The 25,553-nt window shown below is 36.1% G+C and overlaps 1 protein-coding gene across 6 annotated transcripts in view; it reads left to right on the forward strand.

Annotated features, from left to right (window-relative positions):
• The window catches only part of LOC128985514 (transcriptional enhancer factor TEF-1-like), a 130,962-nt gene that overhangs the window by 61,144 nt on the left and 44,265 nt on the right, over window positions 1-25,553 (forward strand). For all 6 annotated transcript variants that reach the window (XM_054405089.1, XM_054405085.1, XM_054405084.1 and 3 more), the window contains exon 2: window positions 13,743-13,784. In XM_054405089.1, the coding sequence (XP_054261064.1) occupies window positions 13,769-13,784 (16 nt within the window). In that variant the 5' untranslated portion in view covers window positions 13,743-13,768. The remainder of the gene's footprint in view (window positions 1-13,742; window positions 13,785-25,553) is intronic.

A 25,553-nucleotide genomic window follows, 5' to 3' on the forward strand; every position in this document is an offset into this window, starting at 1 on the left:
CGTGTAGTGTTAAAGTTACGTCATTGTCTGAACTGTATCTTTGGAATGTTTGGTCTCTAGACTCAATATAGCCTGTATGGTGTAACCTGTTTCTCTACCCTCTGTCTACTTAAGTCAATGGTTTTCAGGGTCAGTTCTAGGTAGAGGAAGGATCATGAGACAGGTCCAGTTCTACAGACCATAGATCATTGGATGTTTTATTATGTGAGAGGACTATGCTGATTGAGGTCAAGGATCAGTTATCAGTGAATTAAGAGCTTTGGATGCGGCAAGTGTCAGACTAATTTGATGTCTCTTGATGGATTTCCCAGAATGCGTAGTATGGTCGAAGCTGGACCTTCATAATTTTTTGCGTTGGATTCAACTTTGCAAATAGACACTTTCTTTTTATTTTACTACAAATCAATACAAACACAATGTGCTCAACAATATGAACTAGGTGCTTACTTGAGTTATCTAACGGCCGAAGAAAGAAAAAACCCTTCAACGATGAAAATAAATGCAAGGATTTAAACACAGTCTTCCATGAAAATTCAAGTTTGATCTTGAAGAAAAGATTGCCGTGAAGACAAATCTGCAAGTGGAGATTAGAATAATTAGCAAGAAGCAAGAAAGGTGACCATTGGTCTGGCTCTAAGACGCTGTTCTCTAGTATCACTAGATCACTATATCACTAGAGCAGCGTTCTGACAATCGCAGATAAATCAACCAACACTAACCGCGGTCGTGACGAAAGTTCAGCCCATGAGGCAATCGAGCTGAGGGGTTATATTTAAATGCTAATGATAACGTAACAGTTTTGTACTGACATGGTCTAGAGGGAATTATGTTGCGTTTGGATTGAGAAATGGACCTAGATCATTTAGACTTGTCAATCAAAACTCTTGATGGTTCGAAGAGAAGAGTAGGATCACAGAAGTTGAGTTTCGAAGAAACATAGGTTTCGTGACGCTTGTGATTTTTTGTTTCAACCTCTCGCTGTAGGACAAGATTTTCTTAATTTGGGGATGGATTTGATAGATGGATCTTGAGGGGCTCAAGAATTGGCTAGAAGAAAACAGAGGTCGTAGGCTCGAACCTTAAATGTGTTCATAACCGAATTTTTCTTGAATTGAGAATTTCATGTTGTAGAAGAATCTTACAGAGCACACGAAAAACGTAATAATACTGGATCGTTTTGAATCAAACAGTGTAATGACCTTAATTATTGAAGGGATTGAATTGCTGTTAGTTCATCGATTTGATAGTCTCCAAACAGAATGTATACCTCTGGCACAGATAGATTAAGAACATTTTTTGGCAGCCCAACGGTTACTGTGCTCGCCTTCAGATCTGAAGATTGCTGTATTAATTCCTTTTCTGGATCCATATACTATTTGTTGTATTTGGGTTACCAATTTATGATGCTTCTTAACAAAAGACGCTGGATGGTAACGAGTCCCAGGGTTTTGAATGTACCCTACAACACTTTAGGAGTTCATTGAATTAAAACACACCAACAAATATGCAATTTATCCTCTAATTTTTGATCATCCATTTCTCAACCTTCTAGTCGAATATGTTTCATTAGCAATACTCCGGTGAATTCACGGAACTTGTACTACCACCTCGTTTGTGCAGTGTAATGCCATTTACTTATATCCTAACCACAGATCCTCGCTATACCTCATTGATATAATCTCCCATGATTGCCCGATACAAATTCTCAGCTTTGATCTCGCCGCAGTCTTTTCCCCAGTTCCTTTTCCCCCTCTCCTCCTCTCCTCTGCCTGTTTTTATCTTCTCCGTTTTATCTGTGTTTACTGTTTCAATTTACGGCTGAATTTATTGCTCGTCGCGGTAGACGTCCCCACTCCGAACGATCTCCCCCTTCTCCCAGGTCTCGTGTTACGGCCCTATTGTTTCTCGCTGTAAAATTGGAGTTTTTAATGGAGTACTCTAGTTCGTTAGGTTACCATTTACGTTGTTTGAGCCCTTGTTTTATGGCAATTGCGTCTAGTGACCTGAGTCAGATTGTCAGGTATCCCTGAATTACGCAAACTACTACAGGGAGCTACCGAAACGTTCCTAATGCGCCAAGTGGTGGCCCTCTTTGACTCTATAATTGAGTAGGTTATGTTAGGTGACACGTAACCAAGGACATTTCTTCTGCCGGCAACTCACCCCTACCTGGCTTGGGCTTAGTGCAACTAGGGAACATTTTTGGGACCGTTTGAGGCCTTGGCGCAATTAAGGAACTCTTTTGGCTCAATTAATGCACGACCATTCAATCCGGTCCATCAGAAGCGGAATGTTTTATAGTGAAGATTACGAACATAAAGTGTATTTTGACATTAACACAAGTGGAAAACGATTTTTTTTTGTAAGATGCGTTTTTAGCCTTGCGGCCAATTCAACTTAACCATCACTTATTAACTTTAGCTTATTTCGAGAAAGAAAAAAACATGTTATTGTTACTTCACTCCCAAAGTCAACAAATTAGTTTTATTTACAAATTTCATCTTAAAAACTTAACCCCGTAAGAAATGGAGCGCAGAGGGTAAATACAATGTTATTCTAGAAATCAATACTGCATACATCCCCGAGACTGTTCCAGAAAATTCTATATTTGAAAATGTAAAGCATAAGGGGAGTGCCCAGTTTTTCGGTCAAAAAATTAATTTTTTGTTTATTGTATTGAAAAATTCTTCATCTTTTCCTGATTCAGAAAATATATAATTTTAATATATTTACTACAGTCTAACAATCATAAAAAATAATATAAATAGTACTACACACTCGGTTTTAGTCACAATGGGCTGAATTAGCGTCAATTAAATTTATGTTAGAAATTTAATTTTGTTGAATGGTTGCACTGAATTAATGTTGTTGCTAGGTTAAATAGTCAACAAAAATCTTTTTCTGTTTGTTTTTCTTTCTTCATAACATATGTGTATATAATAATAGTGCTGTTTTTTGATGAGGAATAATGTGGCATAGGGTAGGCCTAGGCTTGACTTTAAATGAGTTTTTCCGAAACTGTGTTTTTTAATGTTTAGGTACCATTTTCCAGACTACTATAAGTACCACTGACTTCAAATTTTTTCTGTTACTTAGGACATCATGGCCCACAAAGTGTACTAAAAGTTTGCTTCTATGTTTAAGAAAACATTAACAATAAAATTAATTAATATTTGTAAAATAGTGAAAAAATTATATATTTTAAAAATCTTGATAAAATATGATTTTTTTGGTAGAACATATTTAAATTAGTACAGTTTGTCTTAAATGTCAATACAAATAAGTAGTTAAAATTTGATATGCATAGCTAAAAGGGTTCTTTCTTAAATGGTACCTAAGCAACACGATGATTACTCATATAAAATGCATTAAATCTAAAAAGTGGGCATCTCCCCTTCTGAATCAGCCATACATGCCGCACGCAAGAGGTGGAGGTAAGATTTGGCGGGAGTCCAGTCGTATTTTGGCGCGACCTCGGTCTGTGTTTGCCCCGTCACTCGACTCGTCTGTATTCTCTCTCTTTTTCTACGGCTTAATCACCCTGATTGGTTGATAGAATCATTCCAGACCTTACTTGTGATTGCTATTTCAAGGCATACGATTGATGGTTTAGAAGTGATTTTTTGTCGAGGTTCGACCGTTGAAAGGGGAACGAAATAGTTTTTTATACTACTGACTTAAAAGTTCATATGATTATGGTGTCCTGTAAATCGCCACCAGTGACATTCGCTACCAGTGACAATCGCTACCAGTCCGGTCCGTTCTTGGAAAGAGGGTGTTGGGTTGGGAGGGGGGGGGGGGGAGTGTCGAGACTGTGTCATACTATGATCACGGCTACTTCATAGTTAGTACCAGAATTAGCTAGTCCCGATCCAAAGGAGAGTTAGCGATAAGTTCAAAGGACAGTCGATTGCAATAGTTAACGTTTTTTATATTGATTCTTACACTATTTGTTTTTAGTCAGTATACATGGTTTTGTTAAATATTTTTACCGATGGACCTTCTACAGATGATCTAGGTGGGTATGATGATCCGCCTTACACGTACTTTGAAGGAATGTACGCAAAATAATTTAGTTTGGAAAATACCGTACCGCATGTTTAGTTCTAAAACTTGCTCTAGGGTTGTTCTTCTAATAATAGAATGTGCCCGGAAGAATTGCAAAATAATTTGGTTTGGGAATTACCGGATTGCATAATTGGTCCTAAAATATTCGCTAGGTTCCTCCGATAGTGGAATGCGCTATGATAAAATGCTCTGTTAACTTGTACATTAGCCTGCCTATGTTCTCAGAAAGATCGAAGCTTGAGATTAGCTCATTGCAATGCATCAAACGGAATGGATGGATCAACATTAAAATTTGACATTATATTCTGCAATAATAATAAAAAGTGTTTTATTTAAAAAATATTCCCCGCCGCAGCAAACCTGCCGACTAAGCGAATTTCCATTTTTCTAAATTAATTTTTAATTAAATCTATTTAAAAACATTAGGTTTAATGAGCACCCAGGTTTGCTGCTACAAGGGAACTAATAAAGTGTATTTTTAAGTAAAATAATTATAGCTTAGTATAAAATCAATAAATTTGTCAAGTTTGGTCAAAATATATGCATAAAGTTTAGTAGTTATTTTATAGTTTAAGACACTCTGTATTTTTAAATGTATATTTACTTAGCCAAGGCGTTAATGTATATCTGGCCAACTAAATGACTTATGACTTAAAGAAGCAAACTACAACATTTTACAATATTCTCCATAACAATAACATGTGAATTTTAAATTTACAATTTTTCGAACTTTCTCTGTTACCAATAACCGTACAAAAACACTTGAATATAGGTACTAAATATTTTTGTAAGCTCTTAGATCTAAAAAGATCAAGAGAGAAATTGGGAAATTTTGTGTTTCGAGGGTAAAAATGAGAAAACCAATTTTTTTACCCCATTCCGATGGTTCGATCATGCTGGTTCGTGAACTCATTCAAGTTTATCCCGCCTTACACCTTTAAACCAAATTTCATCAGAATCGGACAAAAATTACGTTATTAAGTTATCGCGTTCACGGTCGTATATATATTTGAACGAATGGTGTTTTTGGCCTCTGGGGACATCAAAATGGAAAAGTAAATCGATCCCGGGTCTAGGTCTCGTACCACCGAAGGTAATAGCTAGTTCCCTATAGGGAAATTCGGTAAAATAAAAAGATATACAGTACGTCTAATAACACTTGTAATAATATATTTACACTTAAACTGTTGACTCAGAAGACGGTAAATACATATGAAAGGTGGTAAGTGTAATTTATAATATGTATCTATATTTTATTAAAATGTTATAACGTTCTGGCTTTTCGTTTACAATATACGAATCTTCAAAGTCACAAGATCGTTTTTGAAACTCCGTTGAAAGAAGGTCGTCTTAACAACGCTCCTTGATATTCTGACTGTCATATTGATTTTTATAAAAGTGCTAACAATACTCATTTTTAGATGAATACAAAAAATAAGACGATAAACATTTAAATGTACTCCGTGTTTTTTTAACTAGTTTAGGAACTTTTCTGTACTTCTTCAAAATTAAATATCTAATCCTTATTAAAAGTGAGATTGTACCATTGTACAATTTAAGTTACATTACAACCAAACAACATCAGCTAAACATAAAAAATGACTTAAAAATTTAACTCTTTAGCCAAAAAAATCCATCTAATTAACTTACCTGACCAAAAAAAAATGAAAAAAGTAGTTGCCAACGAACTTTTTCGTGTCATGTTTCCCCCGGTCTGAACCCGTTGGATAACATCTCCTTATAAGGAGTATTTATCTTATGATACAACCGTAGATGTTTACTGCGTTCTGAACAAAATAATTGAATGTTGTTTTAAAGATTAATAATTTCATGCAAACGGTTACTTGGTGTTTATTGGTTATTAGGGCAAAACTTTAAAAAATCCTTACCTAGGATCCAGTTTGCGTAGTTCAACAACAGTCTGTTTTAAGTTCCAACTCAAATTTGGAGCTTAAAACAGACTTGGGCATTCTTGGGGTATTACTTCAGTGGTCATTCCCAATAGGGTGGTAAGTGAAGGGAGGGGAATAAGGTATGTCGTCACGTAGTGGTGAGGGTGGTGACTCACGGCCGCAGGTAGAGACTGGTAGCGATTGTCGCAAAATTTGAGTTGGCAGCGATTGTCAGTGGTGGCGATTAACAGGTATTCATGATTATATTTGATTGCGTATACACTACGCTAACACACTGGGTGATTATTTGAAGGCTAAGATGGATAATGGATGAGTCATGAATGAGGTTGTAGTTACTTGGGATCGAATCCAAAAACTTAGATGTCTCGTTGGTCCAGTTTCGAAGAATCTTAAAACTTTCGACTTGTCAGGATGTAACCTTCTTATTACAGGGCGAGCACAATTCAAACACATCTGCCTAGCTATAGCTTGTTTGCAGCCTTAATAATTTTTAATATCAGTAAATTAAGAATATACCTTTAGTACTACCAGTGGTAAAACATAGTATGAATGACTTGAATTTCACAAAATCACTAAATTTTCTAGAAGGAATCTAATAGATGTTACTCTTATTAAAATTATGGCTGAACGGTTTAAACAACAAACCTTTGTAGGATAATCATACTAAATAAATCAATCAATGCATTCAATGACTTATATAACAAACCATGATGCAGTCGGGTTTGATATATGGCTGTAGAAAAACAGGGAGGGCGCAGGGACGAATGTAATTCCCTCTTTCTCGATAGTCTGTGTGATGGAACTTGTCTTCTAACCCTTCGTCTACCTAGAACTATAGTCCGCGCGCGATAACTTTGCACTTGGGATTTTTGGTGTTCCGTGTGAATTTTGTATCGGCAACGTCGCACCGCCGAGGCGAGCGCCCGCTTCTTGTCGCTTTGGCTCGATATGTGACAGGTATAGGATGGGGTAGCGAGCCCTGCAGCGTTGCCAAGTTGTGCAAGTTCCAAGTGCAAAGTTATAGCGCGCGGAGTATAGCCCGGAAGTTAACCCATTGGCCAGTCCCAAGGTAAACGGAGGGTCAGAAGACAGGTTCCATCACACAGATTATAGTCCCATAGAGATTACCTGGAACTGTCAGGGCACTCAAGGTAATTCAGTCTTTCTAGTACTGTATCCTTATTTTGTACACCGGAGCTATAACATTAATTCAAATTACAAATGTATCAGAGAAGTTCTACCTTCACTTATCGACAATAGGAAAAGTGTTTCCAAAATATTCTTCTACATGGAAACTTCACAATTTTTCAAAGCTGTTGTTGTGGTCCAAAAGATTCCTCGTGTTCCCTATGACCAAAAATTCTTCACACATCAATTTTTAAGACCTTCATAGTTCTACATGGAAACTTCACAATTTTTCAAAGCTGTTGTTATGGTCCAAAAGATTCCTCATGTTCCTGTCCTTCTTGGGAAAGCTATTAAACGAGCAAATGATGAATTCGCAGTTTGTTCTGCTTGACAGACTGACTCATTGTCTCATCGGAGACATCGTTTATCCAGAGGAGCAGAACGTCTAGTATTGTCGTAAACTTGCTTGGCTGCAGGCTATCGTGTTTTTGCGCTCTTCAGGAAGCAGTTTATGGATATCGTCTGATTCTGAGTCACCGACCCTAGATTACGTTCTTCTTCTTCGTCGCCCATCCGTGTCGTCCAGGATGACCAGTCCGGTCTGTTGACTTTCCTTCGCTGTTGACGTTTTTGTCATGGGTGAAGCGAAGATGGTGATAGCATTTGTGCTATAGAAGAAAGGTGTGTAGGCTTTTGTTAATTAAGTCAGTGTGTCCTCCCTCAGTCTTTTGCTGCATTCAAGAGAGTATGCTTATTAATTTTTTTTTCGAAATATTAGCTTTATTTGATTCTTTTGCAAAGAAAGCGAAGTTCGAGATTGCATTGGCGTCGTGGATAAATACTATTTTAACTTAATCTGTGGATCTCTTTGTGAAATTGACCCTAGGTAAATTTAAAAGTCCTTTCGGACCGATAAATTGCCTTTCATTTGGAGGTTGTGATGCAGTAATAGATGTTGAATAGCGTCGTTCAAGTTTAACTGATTATGATGTTGTACACGACATTTAAACTCAGATTGTTTCATCGTTATGTTATCCGACAGAAACTCAAAAAAGGTAGTTCATTACTTTTTCGTGAAGAAAACTAATTTCGTTAACAAATTGAATTTGGTAAACTTGGCTAAGAATGGGTTCTGAAATCGCTTTGCTGCCATGAGTTCTTTAGTTCTTCGATTTTCTCCAGGAAAAGGGAAATGAAGATTGCCAATCATCTTGACGGTTTGTGTGATCATATTCCGTGTCTGTCACCTCAGCGAGCAGTGGACCGGAGAAACAGGGTCAACAGACTTCAACCTCGTGGTTGATCTTTTGATCGCTGATGAGGGCCGTTGACCTTTGATCAGAATGATCAGTCCTAGATGTCAGCATCAATTGATCAATAATGTCCACGATCACTGTTTACTAGGAAATGTATAACTTCTTCATCACTATTACCCGCCAATGTATTTTAATTTTGCCTCGAGAATTTGATTATGTAAAATTCTAGATCTCTTGGAGACCATGTATCTCCAAAAGCTCACTATAGTTTGATCAAATAACGAAGGTGGTCAGGGATGGGGTGTACTTGTGGCCAAAGAATAAAAACATTCACTCACTGCAGGTTGGTCCCATTTACGACCTTCATTATGTAAACAAACAGCAAATAAAATATTTTTCGGGTTTCTAAAGTGTATGTGAAAAAAAATCTAAAACCATCGTACTGGTAGGAATATTTATACTGTATCCCATTTGAAAAACACTTAGGATCGTTGTGAAGACCCCACTTAGTTTTTTTGCTTGCACGAATACTCAAAATATTTCTTAAAATCGGACCACTTTCATTGTAAATCATTTACAGCCTAACCGCGTACTATCCTTTAAACTTAACAATTTAACAAGTTTTCTTTTCTACCTCGTAAAACCATTATCATTATCAATCAAGATGGGTGCGTGGTTTAACCCGAATATGAGTGAATGATGAGTGTATAATGGTGTGAGATGATCTATCTAGCTTTGTTACTGACTAAGATCAGCTGTTTCATTAGCCAGGATCATTTATTTAAAGCCTGGTCAAGGACAGCTAGGTTCAGTTTCCAACCATCATACACTTATCTTCTCAGGATCGAACCGGCAACCTTTTGATTGTTTGAGCACTTTATCAACTCAGCTAACCAGCCAGTACTAAACTAAATCGACCACCAATGAAATTTGAAATCTTCCAAACTATTAAACTGTGTTTTGTAGAACATGAAATTGTTAAAATATTGCTACAACTAGTTTTGTACTTCACAAAAGTTCTTTTATTGTGTAATTAAATCCCTAAAACCAAGTTTCTCCTACAGTCAAACTGTTCGCCATTCTCATAAAATCAAAATTTAATAATTTTTTTTGACGTCACACAAGTACATTAGTTTTGAACCTAGCAGACAACCGTGCACTAACGGCCGCTGTGCTCGGAGACTCGTACGCACGGGTGCACTGAAGGCGTGGCGTTGTGATGTTACACAATTGGCAAGTCGACCTCTGCCACTGTAGATTGCGATCTGACTTAGGACCGGATTATGGGGAATTTATACCTTTTAGTGTGCCAATCGTGATGTGTTTCGTGTGTGTTCGAAAACAGTTAGTGTTTATCAGCTTAAGTATGTAATAATGTGCACTAATGTTGATATTGTGATATAGGGTAAAGCTATGTAATCAGGAGGAATAATACCCACGCTGTAGCAAAACTGCAAAGCGAATTTCCATTCACATTGGATTTTCAAATATTTCCTTATACTAGTGAAATTTATTCCCTAATTAAATAACATTAGGCTTAGTGTGTAGTTAGATTTGCCAACACTGAGAAGGTAATAAAGTGTGTTTTTAGTAAAACTTGAATATATTTGATTATAAAATTGTTATCAAATACATTCGTTTGCTTAGTTAGATCAAAACATATTCCATAAACAATCAAACTACAAGATTTTATTTGTTCTCTGTTACCATTAATAATTAAAGCCAACAAAACAAAAATCAAATTGCGAAATCGTTTGTTTTCAAAACTCTACTTTTTACACGCAATGGATGTAATGAAAAAGGGAATTTTCAATCGTTTAAAGGTACAAATTAGAACAATTGTAAAACCCCGCCACAACTGTTTCCATCCGATCTTCCTAGTTTGCAAACTCATTCAAGTTTCTCCCACCATACACATTCATGCCAATTTCCATCAAAATAGTACCATAATTACTCGAGTTATCGTGTTCATGGAGAAGAAATTCGCTAAAACGTCGAATAATCGAAGATCGTATAACTTGAGACTCCATTGTAATGTAATTGAATTTGCAATTATTCACGATAACCTTTAAAAGCTAGTTAACGCGAAACCATGCACTATTTGGAAATTCCCCGAAAGACATAACCTTAGTAACTTTCTTAGAAACAATTAAGTAATTTCGCCACAATCTTGGTGACGAAGTAGTTTTATTGGCCGGTTTAAATGCCCCATTGTTCGGAATTATGACATCGTTCTAGTTTAACAGCTGTTTGTGCTACACTTTCAAAGCTGTGATCAAACTGTGATTGTCTAATGGGAAAATTCAAATTACCTTTCGATTAGACAATAGACTTATTAGCGAATACGCTATTGAATTAATGGTGATGGTACGAATTATATAATAGTATAATGATATAACGAGGCTTATAAATATTGACGTTGAAAAAAAAGAAGATTTGCGTAAGATTTTTCGTTTTGAGACATCTTTCTTTCAAAAATTTTCAAAACGTACTTGATGCACTGATAGATAATAAATAAAAAATTAAATTCTTTGTCTCCTGTACATTAATTTTTTATCGTTATTGTATACGTCTGTGGCATTTTTAAGGAGTTATGGAGGAGTGGATGTCAGTTTTTTCATTGATTTTTAATCCATATGTTCGTTGTGTTCAGCTTTTTCGTGAACAAAAAAAAACTTTTTAATTTTTAAATACTCTATGATGTAAAAACAAGTTGAACGTTATGGAGTTTACATTCTAACCATCATAGCCAGTTTTGGAATAGATGTTTTTTTACAATTCATTTAATTAGTCCAACAAAAAGAGTGTAATTTAAGAAACCATAAACATGAGTTTAAATTTGTAAGAAAGGATTCCAGTTACGAAAACCCTTTTTGGATTTTGTACCACTAAATTATATCACTGTTGAACATCATTGCGAAGTCCCCCAAATACCTTTTCTTCGCCCAAATGTTTGCAAAGGTGATTCTCCACGCCAAATTCGCAATTCTTCGTCATACTTACCCGTGTCTCTTGCCACCTCACGTGCCAGTCACTAACACTATTGTAGTGATAGTGAACTATAGTGAGTGGACTAGTGATGTGTCTATGACTATTGATGGTGGTCCCCAAGACGTGTCTAGAATGAAAGACTAGGTCCATTGTGTAGGTCCGTCCACCTGTAAAACTGTTGCCGCTTTTAAACCCCCCCCCCCCCCCCCGAAAACCTGCTCCACCATTCGGAAACAGGATTTCGTTGTTTGTCACTCCGGTTTTCTGGGTGTCGGGCTCCCGGACCACTGTTTTGTTTGGTTTTCGATTTGTTGTAGGTGATATTTTGTTCTCGTTTTACTAATTGTAGTAACTTGGTTTAAACTTTTGGTACTATACCGAGTCTTCCTTTATTGAAGTGACTAATATTATATTATTCTTGCTAAGACAAATAACAAATTTAAGAAACTTGTGTTATTGTTTCTTGTTATTGACAAATAACAAACTTTGCTAAGACAATTGGCAATATGGTTTTCGATTTTGAAGATGATTTTGTTGTCGTTTAGCTAATTATAGTAATTTGGTTAAAATTTATTTGAGGTACATTACCGTACATAAGCGAATTTTTCTTTGGGGTAGTTTTATTTTTCATGGTAAGACCTATATCGAGAGTAATATATTACAGTTCTTAGAGGGAACACTTCGTAAGTATATTTTGCTCACAAAATACAAGAATCACAACATTTATAAAACTCAATGAATAAATTAAACCAATTCCAAAAATGTATCCCAATAAATCAAATTGGGTCGCACGTATATCTAACTGAATAGAATTAAATGAAATTAAATTTAAAATGTCTTTATTTAAGAGGTGAAGTTAGGACTTGCAAGTCAGTCCTCTCTACCGCTTAACCTCTAAAACAGAAATAACTACAACAGAATCAATCACGATAAAAATATGCTCAATAACAGAATGCTCCCCTATAAAAAAGTAATTTCTGGCCATATATGGCCATATCAAAATTCCATGTATGTTTTTATAAAGCCATATATGGTTTTTTATGGCCATATATGGAAGCAGATATGGCCAGATGTGGTTGTATCCATATATGGGGGTGTCCATATATGGTCATATATGTAGTCTATATATGGAATTATTGACCATATATGGCCATACATGTTTTCTATATATGAAATGATTGTCCATATATGGCCATACATGTTTTCTATATATGAAATGATTGTCCATATATGGCCATAAATATCCTCCAATATGGAATTATTGTCTATATATGGCCATATATGACTCCCAGGTATGGAATTAAATTACTCATATAAGGAATAATAATTTTCCATTTATGCTCATGTATAAATGAGTTTTTGACAATAACTGGAATTATTATAAGGAATTGTTGCCACATTTGGGTTTTGTAACTGGAATCCCAAACACTTCTTATAATATATATAGTATTTTTGTTGCTCTCGCAAGCACAAACTACTGAACTGATTGAGTCGAAATGTGGTACAGTAAGGGGGCAGATAATATAGGCATTTCTCCTTTAAAGTAATTAGTAGTAAAGTAATAAAGTGTCCAGATTTGAACCCAGATGACAAAATCCTGTACATACATCTATTGTACAATTTTATTATAACGCAACAAAATCTTTAAACTGACGTATAATTTTAAAATTTTAAGTGTAGTGGCCTAAATAAGGAGAATATTATACAGTATTAATAATTAATTAATTGTACCTTTGCTATTAAACAGCCGCAAATATCAATGTCACGTAGTTAGGCTATTTTAATAATAACATTCTTCAAATGACGTAAAATGTCTAAGAAAAACTTGTTTTACGAGACCACATACAGCTTCTCTTATTCGTAATGGGTTTTGTTGAGTAAACTGATATGAAGTGATTGTGGTGTAGTGGCTAAAGGGGCCGACTCCCACGCTGGAGTCCCGGGTTCGAATCCTAAATGGCTGATAGAAAGTTTTGTTTTGAAATTTTCGTATAAAAAAATTTTTTCATCGTTTTAATGCATAGTTTATACCATTTGATGTGAAAATATGTTTAATTGTTATTTTTTTATTATTTTTTTTATTTAAAGATTTCCATATATGGGGGATTCTATATATGATCATATCTGGTTATACTTGGTCCAAAACCAAATATAACCAGATACAAAAAATTTTATATGGCCATATATAAACTTTTTCATAAGGGCTGGCATACAGAAATAATTAATTTAGCCACCAAAGTATTAAAAACAGCCATTTTTCGTTGTATAATGAAAATGTCATCGATTGGACCTCACCGGAAAATCTACTTGACGAGGTCATGCTAATGTTTATCAATAAATAAATTTGAATTGTATTTTTAAATGTTAATTGTGTTTTTGTTTGTAGGTGAGTGGGTACCGGAGCCATACCGTATGCAGCCATCCCTTGGTAAGCCCACTTCACATACTGAGTGTTGTGAGTGTGGTTTGGCTTCTGTCTAAGTGTTGATTTTATTGTGGTTTTGTTGTTTTGTATATAATTTTATAAGCTTAAAAGTACACGGTTTTGCACCAGTCGTCTTTAAAGTAAAGTAATCTAGATTTGATAGTTTTGAAGTTTTGATGTTAATTTTGTCAACAAGAAACTTTTGTTTACATTCCTTGAAACAGACGTTGTGATTGTTGGACTGAAATATTCAGTTTTCATGTAGAAGTAATTATATAAATAAGCTTGGAAAATTACGTAAAAAGAACAGACTTTATCTCTTTGATTTTATGTTCTAGAATTATGTCAAAAGAATTTTATAATAAACAAGTTGTGTGAAATGTAGGCTTTTTCCATTTCTATTGATTTTAAACTTCATACTAGAAAGGCCGAATTTATTTTATACAGAGCTTTTCGGTATTCTTGCTTCTCTAACTCGTGTACAACAATTAAGTAAATGTAATTTATTCATTTAGTTTTTTTTTTAATCGTATTTACAGTTCTTGCTGGATAATTAGAAAAACCGTGTACTTTCTTAGATAGGTTTAGTGTTACACTATTTTTTTTTTTTTACTTATATGTTTTGTAGACTTCCTTTGCTATTTTTAGTGGTGTATTTATTTGCAAGACATTGTTTACGATGTTTGTATTTTCGTGTTGCATGTTTACAATATTTTGTTTCTCTAACTTTATTGTTTTACTTGAATGTCTTCACCTCGGCCTTAGGGGTCCTGGTTTGGCCATAGCTAAATATAACAGGGTTTAACAGTTTAAGATAGCATCATAGACGAGACATAAACAATGATGGCTAATCAGGCAGTTTCGGAGAAATAATTAAGACCTCCCATTTGCACATCCTGTGTCAAAAAGGTCAAACGATTTATTCTACAGTAAAAATCACCGAGTCATTTTTGAGCTGTGTATATAAATGGTTTCATTGATTCAAGGAAGTCATTTGATAGCCTTTGCACTGTTTTCTTACGCCATTGGTTTGGACAATTCAATTCATTGTGGACGAGAAATTGGTCTTCACAACCAATAATAGATTTTTTGAATTTCGGTTTCATATGACGAACGCAGATTGAATCAGGAAATTATCAGGACTTATGGAATAAGTTGAAAAATACAATTCTTTCTAGATGTTATTGATTTGGAAATACTTGTGGTAGCTATGATGTAATTTAACGGTAAATTTTTTGATTAGATCTATTAGTATACTAATAGATCAGCTGAAGACAATATAAAGATTAACGTTGCTGTTGAATCCATTTTGTTGTTAATTAGTATCTTGTTATTTAATCAACATAAAAACACGTTTTACTTCATATAAAATGTTTTGTATACAATCTATTGTTTGTCGTATATAGCCAAAGAGTAAAGCAATCTTATTGAACTCTCTCCTTAAAATAAGATAAATACATTTAATGGCCATCAGCGAATTTATATAAGTGAATGTCCCCAACGTAAAACATATCTTTAGAACAGGGTCCAAAACTTATTCAATATTATGAGAAGCTTACTTGCATTACTCTTAAGTGAATGGTGTAGGCCTACATGTGCATTTTAAACTGCTCTATCAAAACAGAATCAAAGAATAATATATACTAGTGTACATGTTGCTCGAAATCGAGCAATTGCAAAGAAGTACAGGAGTTACATATACACAAATGAAATCACTTGTTTAAAAACTAATAACAGTCATAATTTCTGATGATTTTAAAAGAGTCAACTAAAAGATTATTAACTAATGGAAATACTCACAATTTACATAACAGTCCTATTCCAGTTTAAAGGGTTAATTTTTAACTATCAAACTGCCCATGGACGGGAAAAAGGCAAGCTTACAATTTAAGTCAACGTAAAAAGGCTGTCAGCTTCAGCTTTTATAATGTACCATACCTAAGTTTTTTGGCCAATTTGTAGACAATAAGGTGTAGGCTACTTTGAACTCTACAGAACAGATTTAGGCAAAAACTGACAGAACTCTGAAATGGTGTTATTTATCATAGGCATACTCATATGCCAAATCCTTAAAATAAAAATGCAATAATTAGTATCATTAAACACAAACCAACATCCAAAACTATACTAATTTTTAATACAACATAGATAATTTACACATTGACTGTTTACAATTAACATATGTTCTTCTTCTCACTTTTAATTTTTGCTTCGCAACGGGAAAAATCTGTTTCATAATCATTGAAATAGATTTATAATAAATAATCTATCATAAAGTTTAAGATTAAATAAACCTACTATATAGTTGTTTTATTTTTTTGGATCAGCTGTCTGAAATTGTGAAATAGGCAATTGACAGTTCTGTTTGTTTACATTTAAATGTCAAAGCAAATGTAAACATTGTGAATTTTCTCATGCTTCCATGGAGACCAATTATTAATATTTAATTTATGACAACAGCTGGAGTTTCAAAACAATGTTTGTTTCCCATGTTAATCTTATGGAGAAATACTAAACTTTAAAGGGCCCCAGGGCCTCATTCTCTAATTATTTACCTAAAAAGAAAGTTTCCTGCACAACTTCACGTTACGCTCTTTCCAATGACACCAAAAACATGACAATCGGTTCAGTAGTTTCGGAGGAGTAATTGTCACAAAAATCCTGCTTGCGTATTAAATAAGTATAGATAGATAATAATAATAATATACTATATATATATAATATATTATATATATATATAATATATATATTATATATATATATATTATATATATATATATATAATATATATATAGGTATGTGAATAATAGAGGATATTCAGTGCTCAATAAGTGCTAGGTTGTATTGTTAGCTCAGTGCGGTTTAGTAGTATAAAATCAACGGCTGTCAACCAATGAAGGCTCACGAAATAAAAAGAGCGGGATTTTAGCTGATCAATAAACTCTAGCCACTCTATGATCCCTCCAAGATTTTCGCTGATTCTGGTTATATAATTTTGCTAGATGACAAACAGATCAAATCCTTTTTACCTTTATTGACCGCTTCTCAATAATCGACGGTAGAATGACGTGAGTCGCATGTTTGGCACTGATTGATCAGTTACCCGCCAAATAAACGTATTTGCCCGCCAAATGGTTGGAGCACTTTGCATTTAGCTCAAGATGCACTTATGCACTCAACGCACCTCTCTGCTGCCAAGTAGTTGAGCTTGGCTTTTATAAAGCAAGGAAAACACTTAGTTTAATAGTTTGTCATTGCAATGTCCTTTGCGTGAATTGTTCTACACGAATCTCAAGTTTATAACAGTAGGTAATTATGAAATTTCGTATTGTTGAATCTTCAATGAGGGATGATAGTAATTGCGTTAGGAAGTTTCTTCTGAATTTGTGCCTTGTTCTACTAAGATTGGTCTGAAACTGTTTGGTTTCTCGTTGATATTTCAATATTATCAACTTCTCAGTTCTCCAACAGATATCTTCCTCGGTATATCCCAGAATCTGTACTAAATAAAACCCTCCTAGTTCTCTAAAATCCCCCAATTCTTAAACTGATCAACCTTTTTTACTGATCAACGTAAATTCCCTTTTTCTGCACCCCAGTTCCATCCATATTATCTTCACATTCCCCTCTTATTTTCTCTAATCAGCCTGTGCTAATTTTTCAGTTACCCTCTCATCCATTTCCTGCTTTGAATTTGATTATGTTGCAGCCTTTCTCTTCTCTTGTCTCAGTGTTATTTAAAAATATCTTCTAGTGTTTGCCTTCCTGAATTTAAATTTCATAATTGCGTATAGTACAGCCCCTCTCATCTCTAATGATTTCTTCACGAGTATTTGATCATCTTTCAGTCTAATTTTTTTCAGTGCTAGCTCAGCACCTTATAATTTTGCAGCTTCAATTTTATTTAGATCCTCCTGCACACCTGATTTATCTCCCAGTCTTTCATTTTTATAGTTTTCCCAGATCCTACATCACCCCTTGATAATCTTCTTCCTTATCATGTACGTAAACATGATTATCCCCAGTCTTTCTCTTCCCCTTCCTCAGCCTCAGTTGTCTTTTCTTCTTTCTCAATATTTTACTCCCTCTAGCCTCTCTTTTCTTCAATTCGTCCCATTTGTTTATTCTCCAGCCTGTTTATTAATTATTGTCAGCTCCTTTTGTGTTTTTCTTCAAAACTCCCTTTTCTTAAATTCCATGTACGATTCTTCTTAAGTCTGTCTTTCTCCACTTCTATCTTCACCTACTATTCATTCTACTGTTCATCTACTATTCTATCTCCCTCGTATTCCAGGTTCACCCATGGTTCTCCCTCCCCATAACTCATCCTCCTACAGCCTGTCTCTTCCCCTTCTTCACTTTCATCTTCACCCCTGGAACACCTCTCCCCTCGTATTCCAGGTTCACCCATGGTTTTCAAAACCTAGTTTTCTTCAGTTCCCTCTCCATCTTCCACTCTCAATTTTGTCAGTTCCCTTTCCTCGACTCATTCTACTACAGCCGGTATCTTCACCTTCTTCACTTCTATCCATCTTCCCTCGTATTCCAGGTTCACCCATGGTTCTCAAAATCTAAATCTCTTCAGTTCTTTCTCCATGACTTATTCTCCTACATCCTGTATCTTCCCCTCCTCTACTTTTATCTCCATCTCTCGTTCAATTACTATTCTCCCTTCTCTCTTATTCCATCTTCCCCCTTGATTATCTTCAGCCCCTTCCCCAGCGTTGCACCATTGTCCGCTCTCCTTCACTCTACTCTTAGTTTGGTTTCAGTTCCAGTTGCGAGATGTCCGGGAACATCCGCCATTAGCCCGTTATTATCCAACGTCCAATTAAAGCCGCGAGTTGCTCAACTTTTTGCAGTGAAAACGCGCCAAGTCGGCGGAACCGACGAGTTTCGGAAACGGCAATGTCACGTGACCAGCCGATGACGTCATGGTGGGCGTGGCCTTTAGGTTTCGACTTTAAAAATTGTTTTTTTCCTGTCATTCTATTCGAGAACGGTTACTGCATGAAAGAATACTACCCTTTCTTAATCTTATCCGTCTTCCTTAATCCGTTATGGTAATTTTTATGAAGAAGGGTCTACTGATAATATGCCGCATGTGTCCCTATCATTATAAGAGTTCAAAATAAAGAGTCAATTCAAGAATCTGATAAATTTCTAAGGATCAGTGTACTGTACGTTGTTTTTCTCTACTCAATTATCTACTGGTAGTTCCATGATTTGACACTAGATTGAATCCTACCACTTTGTTTTTGAGCCGTTTTATAGGACAACTTCATATTGAAAGTTCCATTACAGTACATCCCAGTCTTTGGCAAAATCTGCACAGGGATCAAAGGACTCTAGTTTTTACTCTTCCCCATCATTTACTATTAGTTTGCAAACGTAATGCTTGATTGAACTCAAATGCCATTCAATCTAGGTGCTCAGAACAACGTTATTCTTAAAGTTCCATTCATCCTTATCTTCAGTCTTTGGCAACATTACACCCCTCAATTTTTCCTCTTCATCATTTACAGGTAGTTTTCCAACTTGACTTTGATTGGATGCAACTTTGTAAGAATGTGCCGTTAATAGGACAACTTTATTTTTGAAGTTCCATTACATCCTAGTCTTCGGCAACATCAGCCTGAAAATCAACTGGAGGCAGTTGTCTTCTACTCAATTATCTACAAGTAGTAGTTTGCTGACTTGAAACTGTATTGAACAAAATTTTGTAAGAATGTGCAATGGAAACAAACATCCTTATCTTCAGTCTTCGGCAACATCAGCTCGAGGATCAGACTTTACAGTTTTTCCTCTCCATCTCTACATCATCTACAAGTAGTTCGCCGACTTGACGCTCGATTGCTCCCCGGCGGCCACCTGTCGCTTCCTAGAACCTCCCGCCCCTCCAGGACCACAGCGGAGACGTGGCAACATCGCTCTCGTCCTGGACCGGTCCTGACCCGCCCTTTCACTTGACCCGCCCGCGGCGCGGTGATTCACACTCGCCGATCACTAGAATCACTGCAACGGGTGTTGGGTCTTCTGCGCCTACTACTCTGGGGATGAATGGAATAGTCATAGAACTTCTGATGTGATTTTGTTTTTTCGTGTTGTGCAGGATGTTACTTATTCTCTAATATATATGATTGGCTGAATTGCTCTCCAACTATACGTTGTGTGATGGAAACTGTCCCATGGCCCGTTTTCTGGGGACTGGCTAATGGTTTATTGCCCGTCCCAGGTTGACAGAGTGTCAGAAGGCAAGTTCCATCATCCACAGTATAATTATTGACATTGATTAGCAGATTGAATCCTGGCCTTCAGGACGAAAGTACCGTGCTTTATCCTACTTCTAGATGAATCGTGGACCTAGTCACATCTTGCTGATTTAAAAAAATCTTAGTATTCTACTAAACCAATATAGTTAATGACTCGGACCCCAGGATGGTTCACGATACAGAGGGATTTCCTACATTAACCTTAGAATAATGGAGTATTTTCACACCTTCTGCGGGTTATGTTTTACTGAGCGAATCTCCACTATCTTTGGATCTTGTGTTTACAGTAAATAAACTCCGGCGTAAGGCCCAAACTCCAAACTCTGATGATTTGGGGGAAATGTACCTATTGCAAAAACATAATAAGGGAGAATCAGGATATATATAACGATGGAGTGGCGCGCGTCGTATAAATTCTTGGTCCTTCGTATTTTCAGTTCCATCATCACCTGCATTAAGTTACTACTACGTAGTGTGGGAACAAAAGGGGATTTTCCACAACGCAATGTGGGATAAAAGGGAAATATTCCCTTGTTGTGCGGGATTTTATTTGCTGTGAGAGAGTGGCGCCAGCGGCTGGTATCCTTGATCCTGATGTGTCCAGTTCTATTATAAACTGTAGTAAGATCCGTAACTGAATATTATGGCCGTGGGTGAGAAAAGGATATGCTACACAATGTGGGATAAACGGGACACATTTTCTTGTTGTGAGGGATTTTATTTGCTGTGAGAGAGTGGCGCCAGCGGCTGGTATCCTTGATCCTGATGTGTCCAGTTCCATTAAAAAACTGCAGTATAATCATCGACATCCGGAGCCGCGGGCAAAATACATTGCCTACCTGGCTCGGACCGGAGTAATATTTTGTCTACAAATCCACAATCTACCTGTCGAGGGAACTGTAGAAGAAAAACTATGAAATAGTGGAGTGGGAAGTCATAAGTGAAAAAGGACTTTTAAAAACAGTACACTACGAACTATTATTACTTTTAATTTTCTGGTTAAATGGACATCTTCTATTGCTAATCTATTGAAACCTCCAAGAGAGTTAAAGTTAAGTACATACGTTAGATAGGTTGCATGGGAAATGTAAAAAGGGGCACTTGAAAACGGGAGGAGCTTCCTTACCTGAAACGTTGTGTACTTTCATTTAGAGTCTAATATAAAATATTCGCTTTCTTAAACGTTTGCCTGATTGTACGGATTCTAATGGGTATAATAATATGAACACACTCTAAACGTATATTGTATGTTCAAGTTTCTTTTGTTATCGTTTGTTATAATATTTATTTTACCTTTTCAGTTGTAATGTTTGTTGTTGTTTGTATAATGTTTTACTACTCATTGATTCCTGTCCATTTCATTGCTGTGCAATTTTTCTGATTATATTTATTTATTTCAGGTGAGTACGCATTTAACATTCAGTGGGTGAGTTTAGTAATTAAGTTTAAGTAGGTTAGTTATAATCCTGTATATTGTTTTTTGCTTCTTAGGACTACCCAGTTAAAAGATAAATGTTACAGTTTTCTTAACCATTGTCTTAAATCGTAGCTATTTCTCGATATAAGTGAGAGCTGTTGCTTCTGATAAACGGGTGATCTGAAAACGCTATATTACAGTAATTTTTCCTAATTCTCTGGCAAAATTACCCAAGTTTATGCAGGGAAAAGGGCTGTAGTAAAAAATAAGTAATTGCAAAGGGTGATAAAGCAAATAGAGTAGTGTTTGATTGAGAATCCTAGAGTTATTGCGTTGGAGTTCCTGGGAACCTGATTTACCGAACCTAACCTAACCTTATTAAATAACATAGCAAGAAAGGGTCAACATTTCCCTTTACTCTTATAAAATATGAACAAACCTTTGACCTCCATAGTATTAAACTGGCCCAAATACAAGTATAGCCTTACCTACCCTAACCTAATGAGACAGGAAAGTTCTTTCTCTCCACTCTTGAATATTTCGTATATGGAGCTATTTACTTCTAAAATATTAAGCCAGATTCATCTTTATAGCAGTAAAAGAACGTAACATTATTATCTAACATAACCTAGCCTAACGGAGGAGGAGGGGCTTTAGATTCCACCCCTTTAAAATGTTCCCATTGTGAAGCCCATCATCATCGAAATGATATTTATGACTATTTGTAGCTAAAGAATGGAACCTAACTCTGGCCTAACCTAAACTAACCCTACCTAACAGAACGGTATATTTTTAAGATCTCTGCCACAATTTCGTGGCCTTAACATCTTCTCTCTGGTTGTGCGGCTACCTGATGATTTAGTTTTTTACCAAATGATTTAGATGTATCAAAAAGGAAACGTAACCTTCTGACCTAACCTAATCCAACTCTCAAGGGAAACTCTCTAACATACCCTCTGAATAATCTCCTGAAACCCTGAAAGGTTAAGTTAGCTTTTTCTTCCTCCATTGCAAAAAAAGAATCCACTGGGACCTATTCATCGATCCCTATTACTACAACAGAAAGTAGTGATAGAGTTATCCCCCTCCCCTGTTATATCTTTCCTCCGATAGGCGCGCTACTTGACTAGTGTTAACGCATGCGCAGAGAGTAGTCAGTTTATATCCGTCATGAGGCATGCGGAAACTCTCGTCCGACATACTGATGTCCTCTCATCTCGACTCTGGTCATGTCCTTGTAGAACCTGGTGGAGACTGGATAGTTGTCTCTTGCGTCAAACTCGCTGCAAAACTCGCTCCAACTTAGCTATAAAGTCACTATGAAGTTTGTCACCAGATCAAGAGAAATAAAATCGTTTTGAGTTGTTGGATTTTCGAATAGTTTTTTGTTAGTTGTGATTGATCCTTTATGGTGTAAAATTTTCACCACCAAAATATTTATGGTCATTGTGCACAAAAAAACTGTGTTTTTTATGGGTTGTGTAGTTAACGTAATTTTTCTCTAAAGGGAAACAAACATCTCTAGTAGAGACTTTTTTTTCTTTTGTAGGCTGATTTTGACGAAGAAAATAGCTGATGTAAAATATATCGTCATTCAAATTCACTCGAGTTTCATAATTTTGTTCAATTTTACTGCAGTCACCTTCCATATAAGATAAATATTTAAAACATGTCAAAACATTTTAGGAACATGAAATTGAATATCTTACTGAGTTGACGGAACAATATATGATGCATCTAACGTTTTCAAACGAACAGAATTAATGGAAATATTTGAATATCGGAAACTAGTATTTATGGTAAAAAATCTCACGAAATGGAGGCAATTGTTGCCAACTCTCATAAAACCCCATCATCTACTCCATGATCTACTCTACGTCGAGTGTATTTATTCTTCATACTCCATGCACTTCTTTATCTTTCCACACTCCAAATCATATACTCCACGATTGTGAGTGTAGGTTATACTCTATGGCGTGCACGTTTGCGGCATACTTCTTTGTCCTTACTCCGTGTCGTGTACACTTCTTCTTACTCTATGCCACGCACGACAAGAACGCTCTGTGACCGCGGAGAATGCCGGCGAGCCGCTGGAATCATTTAATTGACGCAGTTTACTTGTAAATGCGCTCATTATGTGAAAGGGATAATTCCTTTGCCGCGAGGCCGGTAAAAACGGGAAAACTGTCCCGGACGTTGTTGCTGCTGTGTCCCCGGCAAGTGGGGTGTTTGGAGGGACGTGCTTGAGATTTTGAGGTTATAAAGGTGTGAAAATTGAATATTATTACATTATTTTTTCATCCATATAGGTTACATAATTTTAAACAACAAAAACTACTCCGAAAAGGATAGGAAACGGATGAATTTGGGGCGATCCCAAGTGGTTTCTGTAGGATAAAGAGACATCTTTTAGGTTAGCTTAGGTAAAGTAAGGTTAGGTTATGTTAGATTACTAAAGTGAGGTTAGGGTTCACGGTTCTCATTCGATAATCTTAACTTATAACTTAGACTACCTCTGCTAACAGGAGTTTTTCTAAAATCGAACTAACTTCAGTAAATTTTAAGTGTTGTATTGTAATGCCACCTTGGTGATTTTTTTTTACAGAAAAATCTAATGGGATACTTCATTTAGAAATTTCCTCAATATTCTTTCTTGTGGCTGAAGAATCGTCATAACCAAAACGATTAAAGTAATCGTGAAATTATCAAAACCAAAGGTGACAAAGGACGAAGAAATTGTACTTCAATGTGCAAAAGCATTTTTTCTTTACTTCGACTGTATGTTTCAACGTTTGACAATGTAGATGAAGAAATTACAAGAGCATAAACTCCAGAAATGATTGTGCAACATGTAACATGGCTATGTCGGAGGTACTGTACGGTACGCCCACACAATAGTGCACAATGATCACTCCAGACCAAGGTCGGAGGAAAATGCACACTTTCCCAACCTAGTACTTGAGGTCACGGGAACTCTCGCGTGTACGATAATTTCGTGATATTATCTAGATATGTAAAAAATGTCAGAATTTTTTATCCGACACTGAACTTACCCGTCCTTGATCAGTGGACTTTTAAACGGTCTTGGCTAAAGCGACAAATGATGTTAGTCAACAGGTAAACAAAGTTGAGACAATTCTCGTGTCCGTACGATAATTTTTGTGAAACTCCCTAGAATCGTTGTACCCCCAAAACAGATAAAGTGGTTGAAGTGGTTATAGTGTTTGGATAACAATCAGGCGGTAACAGGTTTTTTCTTGTCAATTGAGTAGCTTTTTGACGATTCGAAGTTGTACCAAGACGTCCTTGATTATTGAGTTTATTTTGAATACACGGCCCAACTGAAGAAACACCTGATCTTATATAGCCAGTAACCAAGCTTTTATTTACTCGCCGATAAGGTAACGTTCAGCTAATACGCAACCAGTATTGCCGCATTTTCCCAAATTATTTTTGATTGTTGATCAATTTTTCCTCGAAATAAAAAAAATGGTCCCTTGGGCCTGGATATTTTTTCAAATCGTTTAACGCCCTATACTATAGTTTGTATGATGGAACCTGGTCTCCTGACCCTTCTAGCTGGGACCGGCCCATTCCCTAACGGAAAGTTTCTCAGGAGACAGGATCCATCATACAGACTATAACAATTATACAAAGTATGTTTAAATTTAAACCAAACACAATTATGAACTCTCAAATATTTCGAAGGTCGGCGACACTCTTACATGTCTCAACGATTTTCCCAAGTATGCCTTTTCAATGTTCCTTATAAATTCCAGCATGTTGAAAAAGATATTCTCACCGTCCGGGTTGATTGTTCCAATGTAATTTGTATGTCAGAGTAACCTAGCTGTTATTTACTTGCCGATAAAGTAACGTTCAGCTAATACTACGCAACCAGCATTGCCGCATTTTCTCAAATTATTTATTTATTTATGATCTATTTTTCCTCAAAATAAAAAAATTGGTCCCTTGGGCCTGGATATTTTTTCAAATCGTTTAACGCCCTATACTATAGTTTGTAAGATGGAACCTGGTCTCCTGACCCTTCTAGCTGGGACCGGCCCATTCCTTAACGGAAGG

The sequence above is a fragment of the Macrosteles quadrilineatus genome, unplaced genomic scaffold, assembly GCF_028750875.1.
Source record: "Macrosteles quadrilineatus isolate MER2022 unplaced genomic scaffold, UCM_ALF_1.0 Scaffold_2__2_contigs__length_208266976, whole genome shotgun sequence".
NCBI lineage: Eukaryota > Metazoa > Arthropoda > Insecta > Hemiptera > Cicadellidae > Macrosteles > Macrosteles quadrilineatus.